Source organism: Natrix helvetica (genome assembly GCF_964273705.1).
Source record: "Natrix helvetica genome assembly, chromosome: 5".
Taxonomy (NCBI): Eukaryota; Metazoa; Chordata; class Lepidosauria; order Squamata; family Natricidae; genus Natrix; species Natrix helvetica.
In genome coordinates, this window is record NC_138551.1 from 29,905,411 (window position 1) to 29,924,915 (window position 19,505).

The window sequence follows — 19,505 nt, forward strand, 5'->3', positions numbered from 1 at the left end:
CTTAATTCCTCCTTTAAATAACCACCTGTTTCCAACCGCTGCGGGGGGGGGGGGGGAACAAGAGAAATCAACTAGCAATCTTCCTATTTAACAAAGATGGAAAAGTACCTTTTATTTGACAATTGTTCTTTACACAGCTGACTAATTCAATGTACATTTGTTCCTCTAAAAATGCCTCCGCAACTCGTGCTCCTCCATGTTTGGGATCTAAAAGTGTGCTGTTACTGTTGGACTGCACTAAACTTATGTAGGTGTGACATCATTTTGTATTTTTTTAATGTTGACTTATTATGTGTTCCCAAATGTTATCAAAGTTGATGTAAGAGTTATGTGATATATAAACAATATAACTAAACAAATAAGCCCAAGTCTCATTCTTGTTTCATGTTATTACTTAAAGAAGCATCCAGCATGTGATGGACCCATGGGTAAAATCTTCCCTGTTCAGCCCGCTTCGGCCGAACCAGTAGGGACGATTGTTGCTGGTTCTGTGAACCGGTAGGAAAAAAAAGCTTCTGAGGATCCCATGGTTCAGCTGTGAGCCACGCAATCGTCAGAAGCTTTCCCCCCCCCCCCCCCCGCTTTTTAGAGCATATTTTGCTTGCCTATTCACCTGAACTGGCAGGGAAAAATGCTTTAAAAAGGGGGGGGAAGCTTCCGACAATCGTGTGGATCAGCTGTGAGCAGAAGGGGAAAAAATGCTTTAAAAAGTGAAAAAGAGCTCTTGTTGCATCACCCATTTGCATGACTTGAATTTCAGCCTTCAACACCTGATGAGCAGGTTTTACAATATTCTGCTGTAGAACTCTCCGATGCAAAGCAAAATTCATATTGCAAGTATTTTATCCACTTTTACTGAACAGAACTATCCTGGCAAAAATACCGAGAACCACTAAGTAGCAATAGAAATAGCAGTTAGATGTATATACTGCTTCGTAGTGCTTTACAGCACTCTCTAAGACAGGAGTGTCAAATTCACGTCATCACAGCAGCATCACATGATGTATCGGGAGGGTTTTTTACCTTTGCTAAACCATGGGCTGGGAGTTTGAAACCCTGCTCCAAGGGGTTACAGAGTCGGCATATTGCCCCCCCCAAAATCTGTTTCCTCGTTTTACTGACCTCAGAAGGATGGAAATTGAGTCAACTTTGAGCCGGCAAGAATTGAAGTCCTGGCAGAGAGCTGAATTAACCTGTAATACTGCAGTCTAACCAGTGGGCCATGAAAAAATTCTAAGTCTTTGCTCTCATCTTGTTCTCATTTGGATTTTTGTAGCCCAGTCATAACCAAGGGAATGTTTTAAAAAAATGAGTTCATGAAAGGAAATGTTCTAAGCTCTGTATTGCCTTATGAATCCATTGCTCTTTAGGCAGGGAAGAGGACTGACATATTTTTCCACCATGAGAAATCACTTGAAGAATTCCTATATTGTAGGATTTATTGAGCAGGTTGTACTAATCCATGCCTCTATCTTTTCATCGCTTTGTTGGGAGGGCTGCCTATGAGCCAAGTTTCTTGTACCTGCAATTTCATGGGCTTTTGGTTTTCCTGCTTAGGAATTCTGAGAGTTAAGTCCAGAACTTCTGAAGAGCACTTTGTTGACAGCACTTTTCTAGTGCCCCAGTTAAAGGGATCTTCCTTATCTACTGTATAATCTTTTCCACTGACCTGGAATTTTCTACGTGTAAACCATGTGCCCTACTGGGCTATTCTCAAGTTTGCTCAATACAGAACAAAACTGTTACTATGGTGATTTGGAATGGGGTCAAAATATCAGGTAGGAAAATGTATATATCCACCCCATCTTTCAAAGTATGCATTAAAGTATTACTCATTATAAAGTGCCTGTAAGTGGAATGTTGCATTTATGATACAGTTGTAAGGAATGTGTTCCAGTCACATAATTTATTTTCTCAGGAAAACTTTTCAAATATACTTTAAAGAGTTGCAGTTGGCCAACATTATTTTTTTTGTCTCTAAATGTATCCCTAGATACTATTCTAAAATGGGCTTGCAATTGTCCAACATTATTTTTTGCCTACGTGTAAACTCCCAGGTGGTATTCTAAAATGCATTCTTTATTTCCAAGGTCCAGAGGAGAAAGAAAAAATAAACAGAAGCAGATGCACATTTTGGCAAGTTATTGCTTTTCCATCAGGGGATGCTATATCTGGGAATATAATGAATTACAAAAACCATCTTCTTTTCTGTTTGTTATCTTAAGGTTCCATAAGAATGACAAGCTGTTATATTTATTTTAAAATCCATCTCTTCTGCAAAGTGCTCAGAACATCTGAAGCTGATCTCTTCTCTTATAATGTCTAACTGAAGATGTACCTTGGTATTATGCTAACACTGGTGCAGGCAGTTCAAAACACTCAGGAAATGAGCTATCATCATACTCGACGCTCCAATATCATTATTTTAAAGAATGTGTAAGCTCAAATTTGTGTTTGTGTGAGTGGATGTGTAACACGCACATGTCCTTTTGTGGACATGTAACTTGTGTATATGCTAGATTAATAATTTCATTCTGACCTGGTTTGCATGACACTGTAAGCCGTGGTTTGTTTAACCAGGATCAATTGCATAAGACATTAATCGGGTTATGTTTGCGCAATATGCTAGGCCTAACCTATTATTTATGAATCAAAGTGCCTTGATTCAGGCAACAAACTAACCAAATTTACACAAATCGTATTAACATGATTTGAAAACCAGAACTTGGTATTTAGTACAGGGATATGTAGGATACCAAATTTGTCAGATATAAATGATCTATGCTTTAAATTGCATTAAATTGCATTTGCCTTTTTTTTTAAAAAAAAAAAAGTAGTCATTTTGTGGGAGCACCCGCAACATATTTTCAAATTTTCAAAAGGGTCCATTGAAGCATAATAACAGGGACAAAGCATTAGAGAATAACTTGAGATTTTTAGGAGACAGTTTGGTGGCAGGGAAAACTATTTCCAATGAATGCTTCTTTGCTCTCTTTGTATTTTAAAATTTACTTGTTAAGGAAGAAATGTAAGTTAATAGCATCACATCTGTTGTATTCATTTCCTTATTCTGTCAAGATTATGCTATGAGTCTTTACTTATGTAGCCAATAAAGCATCACCCACATACTGGAGGATCACCTGGAGGTTTTCAGAAATATATGATATGATAAATGCACACAGGAACAAAACCCTGCACTAAGGATGAGAATGTTAGTGGTGTGGGAGAGGAGCGGTTACCCTTCTGATAGCAATTTCCAGCTTGCAACAATGTATTGTGCATTTGCTAGAAACCTCTGATTCTGACAATATTTGAAGTTAGGCATGATAACATAGTTTATGTTTATAAAAGAAAGAAAAAAGAAATGCCATCGCTGAGCACAACAAAATATTCCATAGAATGTTTCTTGCAAATAATCTTATGGCAGAGAGAATGAAACACACAACTTCAGAAGTAAAAAAAAAAAAACTGTCATAAGAGTATGTGATGAAAATGATTGCTCATTTTTATGTGACCCTACGGGTTACAGCAGCATACGAGAAAGTTGTGGTAATGGCCAATTGACGCACAAATTGACAGTGCCAAAAAGAAGAAGAAAAATGCAGCAACTCTCAACAGAATATCGCATGTCATTGGCAGATACGTGTAGGGCACACATCCCTAAAGTGTAGTGCAAATACATTGCAATAAACAGATGCTATGAAATCTGCTTCCAATGCAATAAGGTACAATTTTCAACTATGATAGCCCTGATTTCTTAAACACGGTTACATCTATCGTTATAACTACATAGCTCTTAAATTGTTCCTCTCTGAGTGTGGAGGAAATAAGTTCATTTTTCAAACTGTTTAGACTGTTTTTCAGAATTACAACATTTTTTATGACTTTTTACTGATTGCAATGTCTTAAATCCTGTTTGGCACATGTTCCATTACAATGTTATTCTTCATAAATAAGGAAGAATATTTCTGGCCTTCTGAAATCCTTTGAAATGACTCCCAATGTAATGCTACTTGGATAGGTTCAAACATCTACATGTATACCCATAAAATATGCAGTAGTGTATATTTCCAGCTTGTCAAATCTCTTCAGTCATTCAGATCAATGAATGTATATTCAGACATGGCAGAAGACAAAATTACAAATGTCTCCAAAAGTCCTCCTCCAAAAGTAGGATAGTTCAAGATGAGTTGATGAGTTGATGATCATACAGTTGTGCTGCTTCATTTGCAGAATTATATAATGGGCTTTGAAGAGATTAGGCAATTCTGTATCAGAACCTTAAACTGCTCCTGCTTAGTGCCCCCAGATGAACTGTAGACTGACTGGAGAAAAATGTTTCTGATGTTTAAGCACTGGGACTTGATTTAGCTTCAGATTGTGATTTAGCATGGATCTCATTGGACAATTCCTCTTTTTATTCAACTATGCTCTGGAACATCACCACATTGCATTGCTTATGGACACACATTCATATCGGTAAGTCCACAGTGTCCTACATTACTCCCCAAATGCTGGAAATAACAATTCCTGGTATTCGGTGGTTATTTATACAGTGTTCCCATTATTCCAAGGAAATCCTTCCTCATCAAGCTCTGCATTCATCTAGTACTAGTCCTGGTATTGATTCCAAAGCATCGACATCAGCTGGTTTTGATAAAAGTTTCTATGACATTTTTTGCCCTTGCTTTGGAATCAAAACCAGGACTGCATCCTCTTAGGAGCTGATTGAGAGCTGATTGGTAGACATGCTGAAAGGAAGAAGCCACCTTTTGATCAGTTGAAGCCAGAGCTCTGCCTTCCTATACCATGCTACCCTTGAATAATCAAAGCACAGGTGGTCTGCTAGTTTGGGTTTAATGTGATGTGCTAATTGCTTATTATGTTATAATTTTAATTTATGCTTACTTTATTTGTAATGTGCATTTATATTATGGATTTTATTGCTGTACTGTCAGCCAATATTTTTGCAAGGAATATATTATGATAGGTAGTGCGAGGGACAGTCCCAGTTTTTAGTTTCACTGTGTTGATTGCTTGAATAGTCTTGGGTGTTTAGTTTCTATGTATGATAATTTTGTTTTATCATCGTCAACAAAAAATAAATCTGTACCATGAATGGATGCAGAAAATAAAGGAAGAATTTATACTGCAATCTCTTATACATATCTAATCAGAATTAAACCCCATTGAATTTAATCGTACTTTGGAACAAGTAAATACAGTAGCTGCATCTTGCCCACACTTCTTATCCAAATGAGTACAATGCCAAATGAGTACAATGTTTAGAAAAAAAGGTGTGAAAATACTCAATACAGAAACAATTGGATCATTTCCACACTCTGGTTCCTTATCTAGCATTCCAGTTCCATTGCTCAATCACAATTCTCCACACCTCTTAGCTAGAAGTAGAAAACCATTGCAAATTGGGAAATAGTCCTTTCAACCAAGCAATTCACCTTCAACACATCTTCCAACAAAGTGTTTGCAAGAGAGCATTTCACTGCATCCATCCAAGAAGTAAAAAGACAATTTTGCACCCTAACACACCCTATCTCAGTAGACACAACATTAAAAATGGAGAATGTTCCTGGCCACCACTTCTTAGATAATGAATCAGCATTATATAAGCAAAAACCTACCTGGCATCTCATTTGTGTGCTGCCATATTTCAGATGTTCAATATAATACAATACAATAGCAGAGTTGAAAGGGACCTTGGAGGTATCCTAGTCCAACCCCCTGCCTGGGCAGGAAACCCTATACCATTTCAGACAGATGGCTATCCAACATCTTCTTAAAGACTTGGGGCATTCACAGCTTCTGGAAGCAAGCTGTTCCACTGTTTAATTGTTCTAACTGTCAGGAAATTTCTCCTCAGTTCTAAGTTGCTTCTCTCCTTGATTAGTTTCCACTCATTGCTTCTTGTTCTACCCTCATGTGCCTTGGAGAATAGTTTGACCCCCTCTTCTTTGTGGCAACCCCTAAGATATTGGAACACTCCTATCATGTCTCCCCTAGTCCTTCTTTCTATTAAACTAGACATATCCAGTTCCTGCAACCATTCTTCGTATGTCCAGTCCCCTAATCATATTTGTTGCTCTTCTCTGCACTCTTTTTAGAGTCTCCACATCTTTTCTACATTGTGGCGACCAAAACTGAATGCAGTATTCCAAGTGTGGCCTTACCAAGGCATTATAAAGTGGTATTAACACTTCACGTGATCTTGATTCCTTCATTTATGCAGCCGAGAACTGTGTTGGCTTTTTTGGTAGCTGCTACACACTGCTGGCTCATATTTAAATGGTTGTCCACTAGGACTCCAAGATCCCTTTCACAGTTACTACTGTTGAGCAAGGTACCACCAATACTATACCTGTGCATTTCATTTTTGTTGCCTAAATGTAGAACCTTACTCTTTTCACCATTGAATTTCATTTTATTAGATAGTGCCCAATGTTCAAGCTTGTCAAGATCCTTCTGTATCTTTAGCCTATCTTCTGGAGTGTTGGCTATTCCTGCCAGCTTGGTGTCGTCTGCAAATTTGATAAGTTCCCCATTTATTCCCTCATCCAAATCATTGATGAAGATGTTGAAGAGTACTGGGCCTAAAACAGAGCCTTGGGTTACTCCACTGCATACTTCCCTCCATGTAGATGCAGTTCCATTGAGGACTACACGTTGAGTGTGGTTGGTCAGAGAGTTACGAATCCATCTTGTGGTGATGCTGTCTAACCCACATTCTTCTACTTTATCTAGTAGTAGGTTATAGTCTACCTTATCAAATGCCTTACTGAAGTCCAAGTAAACTATATCGACGGCATTCCTCCTTGTCCACTAATTTTGTCACTTTATCAAAGAATGCAATAAGATTAGTCTGGCATGATCTGTTTTTGATCAGCATAATGTGATCTTGTTCCTGCATGAAAGTTCAACCAGAAGCAGTTTACTGATCTGCTCATCTATTATATTGCCATTCGTGCTAAATTCACAGGCAGTGTACCAGTGTGAAGTAGTCCCTTAAGACTACTTCAATTAAATTTGATGAAGTCAAAGACCATCTAAATTTAACAACAAAACTGGCTCATGGCTAGAATCACAGATGAATCACATGCTCACAAGAAGTCAAGAAATCTTTTTCAGTGGAACAGGGCACTGCAGACTAAAAAAAAAACTGAACTCATTCACAAAAAAACTTAATCAATATATATTTTATATACAAAGAACAAAGTGATCTGGAAACCCAGCTTCTGTTTGTAACATTTCTTGGTGACTAACTGACTGATACTTGTGTTGATTATGCTGATGGGGTGATAAGAACATTTTTTTCAGAAGGAAGCTGCTCCATACTGTTTCTGATTACTGAAAATCAAATCTTGAAATATTTGATTGCACATTACACATCATTATCAATAGGCTAATAAGCGGGAATATGACCCTTTAAAATACTTTTTAAAGATAACTCTCTTTTCCGAACATACTGAGGTTCCTGGGAATAGTTGTTCAAGCACAACTTTAAAAAGGCTATTTTACACGCCTGACATTTTCTTCCAGAATATACATTCATTTGTGGTATTCATTTTTGGCTGGAAGCAGATGGCTTCTATAGTTGTTTTTTATTTTACATCTTCTTTATAGAGATGTACTTTTTTTTCAGAAAGTCTTTTGACACCCTATTGAGCTGTTTATTTATTTATTTTTGTTTACCAATCTTTTCTATAATTGAATGTCCTTGTCCAAAGTACCTGATTAGAGTCTTAGAATACATTCTACTTTTCTGTGCGAGCTCAAAGGCACAATGGTGGAAAATGACAATCTTCCTTAATTTTATAACAACAATCCCAGGAGGAGGGAGATTGGGCTGAGGTCGATTGGCCCCGAACTGTTCAGAGAATTCCGCCACTGAGTGGGAACACTGACTTAACATGGGAACCCTGCCTTACTGAACAGCTGCTTGGGTTAATGCTGTTTATGCTATCCTCCCACAAACTGCGTATCTCCAGCTATGTGGATTGTGCTTTCCAGCAGGGCCACTGGTGACAATGCTGAAAGAAATATAGGTCTTTAAGCACATACCGAGTAAAAATACGAAATACTTAGCTGCACACTATCCAGGGTGCATTGCTAGTTCATATTTCCAGACAGTTCTGGGTTTCAAAATACAGCTTTTTAAATCTGTGCTACAGATAAACTCTGGAATCATTTAGCATTCATAAGTGCATGGATGGAAGAAATGTCTACCTGGGTTCAGTTCCAAGTAGGCGAAAAGACACTGGAAACATGGAGGCTGCTTGGAAAGATGGTTTAATAGTGGGCAGGACCACATGGTTTGAGATGCTGGTAAAAAAGGGAAAAGAAGCTGAGAATGCCCTGGTTTTATGCCCTCTTTGGTCCCCACCCCAGAGCTTCCCATTCCTGTGCAAGAAATACACTTTGATTGGTGATCAGACTCCCAGGGGACGGGGGTCTTAGCTAACTTTGTAGGCTGTCTGTCTTTTGAGTCCCAAGCTGGTTGAGCTGTTGCTGGGTGATGATGTAATGAAAGGACCTTGGGATTCCTATTATGGCTCTGCCTGAAGTAGGTAGATCTTTATTACGTAGAATAGACTGGTTCAGGCCTTAATAGCCCATTGACAAAGGGGGGGGGGCACACAGCTGCAGGAAGCTGCTTTGTCTTTAAAACATGTTTTTCTTTTTCTCATCCAGAGAAATATAATATTCTGCCTTTTTAATATTTCCTAAAATATTTCATTTTTCTAGGAGAGGGTAGGTGCTAACTTCCTACAGCAGGAAGTTGACAAACCTAGTGGACCTGTCCTCCATTACTTTTGGTAGTAAACACTATTCATTTACTATTGCAACTTATCTCAATTGCAGAGTTTTCCATAAGTGCATGGGTGGGTGGGGGGATTGTTTTGTGATCAGGTCAGGGTTTTTTTTACATCTGTTGGTACACCTTTCAACTCTCTGCTCTGCTGGAAAAATTAGCAGCCAGTTTGCATATGTGAGGATTATTATTATTTTTTTAATGAAAAAGTTGGTTATAATAAACCCATTTTGGGAGAGATGCAGTGAACTGAAGATAACTTTACTAAAGCAGAGCTGACAACCATGGCAAAGACCAAGCAACAGGTGAGAATGAAGGAGAGATTGCCCACTTGTTGCTCTGGACATCTGGTCCTCGCAAGGAGACTGTAAGTCAGCAATATTATGCAGGTTTGAGAGCCACGAGTGCCAAGATCAGTCATCTTGCTTTCATCTACAGCAGTCTTTCAAAGGACACTAAGTTCAGAAAACTCACTTTCTAATCATTTTTGGAAATTGCCTTATTAGCCATCTTAAAGCTATTACAGTTCAAAAAAATATTCACCGGGCCTGTTTATCTTTAGAATAAAAGATAATGTTAAGCTTGAGAACTTAAATATTTGAAATAAACAGGAAAAAGTGTTTAGTTTTTTGAGCAAAGTTATAAATGGATCAAGGGTCCAGAAAAATTTGGAATGCTGACTTATTATAAGATATCTTTTTTCCCTATTATTTTCTCTTTCTCTGACTTCAGTTTGTATTAGATTTTACTAGTGTACTGTACTGTACTGTACTGTAGAGTAGAGTAGAGTAGAGTAGAGTAGAGTAGAGTAGAGTAGAGTAGAGTAGAGTAGAGTAGTGTAGTGTAGGTATAGGTATAGGTATAGTTATGGTATAGGTATAGTTATTGGTATTGGTATTAGTATAGGTATAGGCATAGGCATAGGCATAGGCTTGTTATGGTATGGTATAATATAGTGTTAATATTAGTATTAGTATGGTATGGGTATGGTATTGGCATTGGCATAGGCATAGGCATAGAGATAAGCATAGGCATAGGCATGATGTGGTATGGTATAATATAGTATTAGTATGGGTATGGGTATGGGATAGGCATAGGCATAGGCATAGGTATGGTATGGTATAATATAGTATTAGTATGGGTATGGGTATGGGTATGGTATTGGCATAGGCATAGGCATAAGCATAGGCAATAGGTATGGTATGATATGGTATGGTATAATATAGTATTAGTATTAGTATAGTTAATATTATATTAATTATATTATATTATTCAAAAATAAGCCCATTTTCTTAATTGTTCTTCCCCTCTCAATGTAACAGGAAACCATGTTGATTTCTTGGGCAGGCTGATCAAGACAGATCTAGAATCCAGAAAAGACTGTTTGGGGATGACATGTGGTTTCAAGACCACATACTGTATACCTCTAATGGAAAACAGGTGTTGGTACGTGTGCAAGAGCAATACAACCAGACTGATCTGAATGTATCTAACCTCACTCTTGATTCTGGGGAAGCAAATCAAGATCGTCAGGTTACATCAGCATGGCAAGATAGTTTGCATCAGGTGCTTATGGGTGTTACGTCAGGCATACATCTTCTGATCCAGAAAGCGAGAGACCTCGCAGACTTTCCCGCAAAGGTATTTCTGTCCTTTTTCAACAGACATGTAGGAACGGCCAAGAGTTAATTCGCTTGGCCCGGGGGGGGGGGTGGGGGATAAGTAACACAAGGAGGGGAGTATTTTGAAAGTCGGGGTGCTGGGAAAGCAGTGAACGAAACACCCAGCAGATGGCGGTCAGGGAGCCTCAATTCCGTCTTCGCTACGCTTGAAACAATAGAGGAAAACAGCTCTCCTGTGCGCGCCTGCCCATCGATCCCTTTCCCGCCGTTCTCTGCCCCCTTTCTCTCTCACTTCCTCGGCCGCCGTTTGGATCGCGGGGAAAAACCGCGGCAGGAAAGAGAAAGAAGAAAAAAAAACACCGAACGAAAGAGGGTGGCAACTGCCGTCTCCGCCTGCCATTCGCAAAGGTTTAGGGCATGCTCAGTAGGAGTCAACCTCGACTTGGGAGCAGCCTGTGACTACACCACCCCCTGTCTCTTCCTTGCGTCAGATTAATGTTCCAGGGAGGGGTGGGTGGGGGAAGCCGAGAAGGAATCACGCTCGGTTTGTCCGGGGGGAGGAGCGGAAAGGGCTGCTCGGGGGACGAAGGACTTGGCTCGGAGCGCCGAGCTGGCCCGCCGTGGAACGTTGAGGCTTCTCTTTTGGAACGTTGAGACACTTTGGAACGTTCGCGGTTTCCTGCGGCGCCAAGGCGGAGGCCCCGAGCCGGTTCTCCGAGGAACGGCGGCTCCAGGAAGACGGGGGTGGTTGTTTTTAAGCCCCCTGCGGGGCTTGGGTGAGCGATCCGCTCGGTGTCCGCAGTTCGATGGTTTGTTCCGACCGAAATGAGCCGCCCGTCCTCCGCCGGACCCAGTGCTAACAAACCTTGCGGCAAGCAGCAGCAGCAGCAGCACACGCCATCGCCGGCTGCTGCTCCCGCCGCCAACACCGCCGCCGCGGCCGCCACCATCTCCGCTGCCGGAGCCGGCTCTTCCGCGGTCCCTGCCGCGGCCGCTGTGATCTCAAGCCCTGGAGCTGGGGAAAGCAGTGGGGGGCCGGTGTCGCCTCAGCACCACGAGCTGACCTCGCTCTTCGAGTGCCCGGTGTGCTTCGACTATGTGCTGCCCCCGATCCTGCAGTGCCAAGCCGGGCACTTGGTTTGCAATCAATGCCGGCAGAAGCTGAGCTGCTGCCCCACATGCCGGGGATCCTTGACCCCCAGCATCAGGAACTTAGCGATGGAGAAAGTGGCCTCGGCGGTCCTCTTTCCTTGCAAGGTAAGGCGGGTGGGAGAAGCCGGCGGGGCAATGCCACCGGGAAGGAAGGAAGGTGGGCGGGGAGAGGAACGGGATGGAGCGACGGGGAGCGACGCTGTTGGTCTGAGCACCTGCCCTTGAGGTTGCGGCAGAGAATCGCAACTGCTTCTCCAATAGTGGCTTTGTTTTTTTTAAAAAATCCCCCGTTCCCCCTGGGGAAAACTTCAGGTGATCGCCTTGAAATTGTAGTTCTGATTAGAAAAGTCTTGGGTTTTCCGTTCTCGGGGGGACGGACTGGACCTCTCGCTCTCTAACACGCTCGTGAAAGTGAGGTGTACCGTGTGTGTATGCATATGTATGTATGTATGTATGTATGTATGTATGTATGTATGTATGTATGTATGTATGTATGTATGTATACACACACATACACACACACATATACATATGCATACATATACATATACATATATACATACATACACGTACATATATATATTCTTGCCCTGGGATTCATTCAGACAACTATTCCAGTCGCTCTTTCGCTTAAGAATTGCCTTCTCTTTACTCTTCCTATTGGACCGGGCATCAGCATTTCCCGAAACGAAACGATCTTTTCAAGATTTCTGCTCACAAACCATCTGCCGAAGTGAGAAATGAACAGAGTGGTTGCGACTGCATTTTCTAGGGAAGAGACTGAAATTGAGATAGGAAGGCACTGGATATAAATCTCACCTGGACCACGGATTGTAATGTTAGTCAATGTTCCTGTCTCAGCTCTCGGTACTTGCTTTATAGGCTATTTAAAGGTAGTATCTTAGGTCAGCAAGTCCTCAAGTAGATCCTCTTCAGTTGTACTGCTGCCGCCTTTGGCCATGGTTAGCGAAGAATTCCTGGAGTTGCAGACCTGTTTACATTGGAAGGATATCAAGTGACAGAATGCTGCCCTAAAGGATTGTTGAAAAAGGTTGAATTAAATGTATGTAAATGCAGTAGTCTTGAGGACTTAAAAAAATAGGTAGGCTGTATAACCTTGTTTCCATAGACCTTTACAGCAAACTTGTCTCCTTAGCTGAGTTACTCTGAGAGGAAGTGGGGGCGGAACCAGAAACTTATATTTACTACCATAGTCTTTTTTTTAATATTTGGTTGTTAAAAGGTGGTATTGGCTGTTTTTCCCATCATTCCCCCCCTCCAATGTTCTCCATAGTTCTTACAAATCGATTATAAATCACTCTGGAATATAAATAGGAAGTGTGAAGTTTCCTATGAAATGCAGATAAAGCTTCTCAGCCTAAATGAGAGACCCTGTGGATCAGTACCAAGAAGGAAAATGGGGAAAAATATGAACATTGCTAGTACATTAAAAAGGAAGCTCTGGGAATTGGAAATCTGGCTAATTTGGATAAGGTATGAAATCAGTCTTGGATGAGTTGCATTGCCATGGAAAGATCAGACTGAATGCTCATAGGCTCACTACAAAGAATTGCTGTGGCTGGAAAATATTTTTTGCAAGCTTCAGCTTGAACAGCAGTTGTGGCTCTGTGTGAAACAATTGAGCATGGCTTGGATAATATCTTCATTAATTACAAACTAGACAATAGCAAAGTATTTTAAGAGGTGGTCCCTGTGTAACTTCAAAGTGCAACTTTTTTGATGCTGGCAACTTGCAAAAAATTGGGAAACAATTAAGTTTCCGTACCAACAGATTCGAGTTCAGAAGTACTAATGTAAATAAAGCAATCCCAAATGACTACAGGCAGGACTTTTTGTAAGGTATACTGTTTTCCTATATAATCTTGCCTATGCTTGCAGAATTGTGTAGAGGATACTTTATGAATGCTAATCACTAAGATTTGTTAGATTAAGATGGACAAACAGTGTTGCAGCCATTACTGAAAAGGCTCGGTGGTCTGTCCCTTTCAGTTGAAATGTTAAGGGTGCTGCAGAAATATTTATGTTTAAAACTTCCTCCAGTGAAATTCATGGATGGCTAGCAAATGTTTTTCAAAACTTTCTTTATGTTGGTGACTGTGACTATTGTCCAACATTACTCTTCTTTATACATTGATTGATGAAGTTGCAGCACTGAAAAGTCTCTAAAGCAGGGGTCACCAATCTTTCGGACCTCAGGGACCACTAAATTTATAATTTTAAATCCTGTGGACCACTAATATGATCTGCCTAATGACCAACCTGATGGGCATGGCTTGGTGGTCATGTGACTGGGTGGGTGTGGTCAACTTGGTGTCACTTACATCGAGTGGCACCTCGCCGGCCTCTACTTGTCCCTTCCCTCCCAGCCACTCCTCACCTGCTCACCCCAACAGGAAGCAGTTGTTGGAGCTAAGCAGCCACCATGAGAAAGAGTTGGCAAAACAGCTGGCTCAATTCAAATTGGATCTCACCAAGAAGGAGGCTCAGTAGAAGCACCTCACTGAGGACTACGAGAATAGGCTTTCCAAGCAGAGGGAAGACCTGTGGGAGTGTAAGGGCCGGAACCAGCCCCTAGAGGTTCACTGGACTTAGAACTGGGCCAGTTCCGTGCATGATGTAGTCCCACTGGAACAAGACCCTCCGGCTCTTCGCTACCAGCAGCACTTTCTCCCAGCCTTCGCCCAAAGCCCTGCACCTAGAAGCTGAAACAGACCCCAAGTCAAAATTTCTGCCCCCCTCCGATCTGTACCAAAAGACCTCGAAGGGGGAGACTCTCTGCTGCAATACAAACGTTCACTGCATGTATCCGACCCAGGGGCCATAGTTTGAGGACCCCTAATCTAGTACAATATAAAAAATGCAAATAATTTTTCTGTAGACCACCAACATTTTCTCGTGGACCACCAATGGTCCGTAGATCATCAGTTGGTGACCGCTGCTCTAAAGCATAACATGAAATAAATGTCCCAGTTAGTGGAGGTTGGGGAGGAAATATTCTTAAATATCTGGAGAGCATCACTCTTCGACAGCTACAAAGTCATACGACTGGTAAAACGGGAATAAATGGAGCTGTTCTAAAGTGCAGGTTCTCACCTCTTTGTATTAAGTTAAATAAAAGCTTCTATAGCAACAGTTATAGAAGCTTCTATAAAAACAGTTTAGTATGCATAATAGTTAATGGACGCCCTGCAGTAATTTAACTAGACACTTTTACAGACTCTCTTGGGATGATGCTAACCTCTATGCTGTAGTATTTAGTAGCATAATGTAGTATATCATTACAGGATGCTTCTTTTAGGCAATTGCTATCCACCTGGTGACCTATACATGTGTGACTATATCCATTGGCCATGTTAGCTACAAAAAATGGGCATAGTGATTGATACCTGAAGATGTCTTGACTGAGGAAGGTTGCTTTCAGCTGTTTGTGGCCTGAAGGAGTCTTCTCTTGATCTCTCTTCCTTTTAGTTGACTATTTAATATTCCCTACATCTTATAATCCTTTTTCCAAATCTTTATCAGATATTATCAGTTGAGGTTTTTAAAATATGCATCTTTTTATTTACTGATTGCTACCCTGTTTCCCTGAAAATAAGACCTCCCCAGATAATAAGCCCAATCGGGCTTTTGAGCGCATGTGCTAAAATAAGCCCTCCCCCAAAAATAAGCCCCCCCCCCCCGAAAATATTGCAACACAGCAGCAGCCATGAGGTGACCATGCTTGCCGCCTCCTACACCTCAAAAATAAGATCTCCCTGAAAATAAGGCCAAGCGTATTCGGGGGTCAAAAGAAAATAAGACCCTTGTCTTATTTTTGGGGAAACAAGGTATATGTCTGCACGCATATGTGTAGACATATAGCATATGTACTAACTGCTCCTTATGTTTTTTTCTGGTGGGGGAACCCATTTTACTTCTCAAATGATAGTCACCCAACCATCAAAGTTCATTATTAAATAAAAAGATTATAGCCAGTCGATATGGTGAGCATGGATTTCACAATATAACACTGATTCCCTTAGGATCCCTTCTGTGCTATTTATTGCTTCTTTAAAACGTCTCCTTACCTCTTTCTGCTTTCATGATACTTTTACTGGGGGAAGCAGCTACTGTACTGCATCTAAGTGATCTAATATTTAAAAAAGAAAAAGATGTGTCAGCTGGCAAGGGGGAGAGTTTTTGACCCTTTTTATCACTACTAATCTCAAGAAGCCACTCTTAACTTGATATCCTGGTATCAGTTTCAAGTGTCTGTGGCTCCCAAGAGTTAGGTTTAAGCTGATCAATATGCACTCTAAACCTTCTAAAGTGTCATTGAGACACTTTAGGTCAGCTGATAAAAGCAAGATTGGAAATGCTACTTAAGTTATCCAGAGGAAAGGCTCCAAGGAAGAAAAGAAAGCTGAGGTTGAAGAAGTAGTGTTGTCCTATTGATCCCCAGGTATGAATTAAAGGAGGAGAAGACATCAGATACAATAATTGTTTTTCTTTCATTTAAGGGGGGGAGCATTTCGGGTTCCATGCTTGGTTCTCTAGTTCAAGAATGAAACATATTGCTTCCTGAAGATGTTAGGCAAGACGATTGAGTGAGACCTTAAACTGGGCACTTTCTGTCAATCATACCTGGGGGTGTGGGATTAGATGAACCCATGGTATGATACTTATGTCTAGTTCTGCTCAGCATAACAAGCTATTTTATATTGAATCCAACCATTAGTTCAATTAGGTGGCTTGGCTTAGATAGTGAAGGGTACAGATTCCATCAGATTAATTTAACATGAACTGTAGTTAGGAAAGATGGCAGCTGTGGTCCAAATCAAATGGAGAACATTGACAGAGGAAAGTTGTCTTACATTGATTAACCGTATTTCTAAATGGTTTCAGCTGCAGATTTTTTCCAGCTCTATTTAATGTGTGTATTTCCAAATGGAACTGGGAATATTTTTCATATAAGCATATGTGCTACTTCTGAACTATTGAACTTTTTCCCATTAAGCTACTCAACCCATCAAGGATGTAGTAAGACCTGTCAGGCATTAATCAGCTCTTTTGTCACCAAGAGGAAATACTTGAGCAAGAAATTTGACAATGTATACCACATCATTCTGATCATCAGATTACCCCTATGAAGACTTAATGGTATGACATTCAGATGGCTTGAACATTGTACTAAAAAAGCCCATCAATCAAATTAAGAGTGATATCAAGTGGCTCATCCCAAAATGCAGACCTTGGTTTCTACTCTTCAGTATTTTATTATTAATGGATGAAGAGGTGGAACTGATTATACAAAACTGAGTGGCCTCGCTAATACCTTAGAAGACGGAAATGAAATATCAGAAAATAATAGAGTAACATTTAACATGAAAAGTTCTTCAGTAGAAAACAAAAATCTACATGATGGGGAATAGTAGTTTAATAATAGCATTTGTGAAAAGCAGATTAGTAATTGATTTCAAATTAAATATGAGGCACATGATGTCACATAGATTATCAAGATCTGTTCTCTTTTTATTAGAGTTCAGGACATGGAATAATGGATGTAAGTTACAGGGAGCCAGATTTTGAATATGAACAAAACTTTCTCCAGCAATAAGAGCAGCGAGATGGAATAAGAATAGTGAGACTAGAAAAGTGGATTAAACAGTTCCAATGTTGCACTGCTCTACTGCTTCAGTGGATGTGTTTAAGTGAAAGTTAGACAATCATTGGTCAGGGTGCTTTACTTTGGATTCCTGCTCTGACTCCTGGTTGGATCTGATGATGTGAAGTTCTCTTCCCATTTTATGATTCCATGGCAAAATAAAATGGACAATGAGCTTCATAGAACTATGGATATCTTATGCACACTGTTTGGATTGGCATATTGCAAATTAAACATGATGAAGGTAACTATAAGGGGAAAGTGAACCTAATTTATTTTACCTATAGGCAAAATTATAATAATTTAAATCTTCATTGCCATTTATACTTTAGAGACCCTTTATTCTGCAGAAGCTTCTGTGTTTATAATTTAAAAATCAAGCACACATTCAAAAACTGTTTAATAAATACTGGTTTCAGGCTCAATGTATGCTAATAAAATGTTGCTCAAATGAACTGTTGCTCAATTAGGAAACCTGGGAAACAAAAGAAGCAAATTATGCACAATGACCGGGGAATAAATCTTTTGAACACTGAGTAAATATGGATATAAGCCAGACTAAAGTTCAGTTATCATTTGGGGAATTGGCAAAATCAGTTCACTTCATTCATAGTATTTTTAGCCTGCTCTTATTGAAAATATTAAAATCAAGACAGGCATACACATTAGTATCCATGTGAATTTATTTTACAGTATTTGCTTAAAAGATTTCCAAAAGGACTTTTACCAGTAGACAGAAATGAAATAAAGTGGCTACATTGGGGTAAATAATTGTCACCTGAAGACAACAAAACTGGTGTCAATCATAGTTTTTTGGGGTGAGAATATTCCACATCTGAAGTTCTGAAAAAAACTTTTGTAGCAAACCTGGGTAATAAGAGTGAGAAATTATTATTATTGTATCTGGTCACCCAGTCAGCAAGATGTTTGGACTTGATTTGGCATTTTTATCCACCAGTCAAATCCTTCCCAAGGATTTAGGATTGACAGGTGTTGTTTGATGGTGTTAAAGGTATCTCCATAGGATGTAAGATGTTCCAAAGAAATGATAGTGATTTTGTTAATATGGATAGTGGTCAAGTAATGTTCCAGTTGTTTTGGGATTGCACCCAAGGTGCCTATTACTATTGGCACTGTTTTGTTTTTTTTGTTTTTATCTCAGTCATTCTATTTCTATTTGCAGATCTTTGTATTTTGTTATCTTCTCTAGTTCTTTTTCTTCTATTCTCCAGGTGCCAAATCCACTAACTAGACTTTTGGGGCTTTCTTATTGAAAATTTTTAAGCCAGGGATGTTATGTGGCAGGTGCTTATTTGTTTGAATTCTAATGTTCCAGATCACATTTTCTATTACTTTGTCCATTTTGTGGTCCCACCAGTTTTTGATTTCAGGCAAATGATATTTCTTGCAGATATTTCATGGCACCGTTGTTGCTACTTTATGATCTTCTGTATGATCTTCTTGCAGCTAACTAGGTCCAATATCCTTTTTTATTCTTCAACTGTGTTGTGCATTTGCAACATTTCGCGCCCACCTATTTTCCTTGTTAAACAGGGCCTGTCAACTTCACTGTGTGGATGAAGTGCATGATTCATTGTCCGTAGCGTAGCCTAGCACAGCACCTTGGAGGTCTTCTTGTCTAGCCTCCTGGACAAGCAGGAGAACCTATACCATTTCAGATAAGTGACTGTCTAGTCTCTTCTTAAAAACCTCCAGTGATGGAGCACCCATGATTTCTGAAGGCAAGCTGTTCCACTGGTCAGTTGCCTCTATTTATACAACCCAGAATTGTATTAGCTTTTTGGGATGCTGCTGCCCACTGCTGGCTCATATTCAAGTGATCATCTACTAGGACTCTAAAGTCCCTCTCACAGTGTACTGTTTTTGAGCCAGGTCTCACCTAATCTGTACTTATACCTTTGGTTTTTCCTGCCTAAATGTAAAACTTGCTTTTTGTAGTGTGAATGTAAAACTTTGCTTTTTTATATATATATTATTTCTCTAATATTTCTATCCAGAACTTTTAATTATGCTTGAGTGCGTTTCATTATTCCAACTGCATATCTAATGACTTGGAATAGCCCAGGTGTAATGCCTTGGTGGTATTTCCTCCACCAGGTTTGGACTTCACTCTCCCTGATGTATTCTAACCTTCTTCTCGACTTCAGTGTACTGGATGATGTCAGATTAAATGATGTCCAGTTGTTTGTAATGGGTAATGTAACTCTTGATATTATTT

At 40.0% G+C, this 19,505-nt stretch overlaps 1 protein-coding gene across 1 annotated transcript in view; it reads left to right on the plus strand.

The window, feature by feature from the left end:
- The first annotated feature begins 11,009 nt into the window (after window positions 1–11,009).
- SIAH2 (siah E3 ubiquitin protein ligase 2) overlaps window positions 11,010–19,505 on the plus strand; it is a 29,169-nt gene continuing 20,673 nt past the window's right edge. Inside the window, exon 1 of the mRNA XM_081954765.1 lies at window positions 11,010–11,706. Within this exon, the coding sequence (XP_081810891.1) occupies window positions 11,275–11,706 (432 nt within the window). The 5' untranslated portion in view covers window positions 11,010–11,274. The remainder of the gene's footprint in view (window positions 11,707–19,505) is intronic.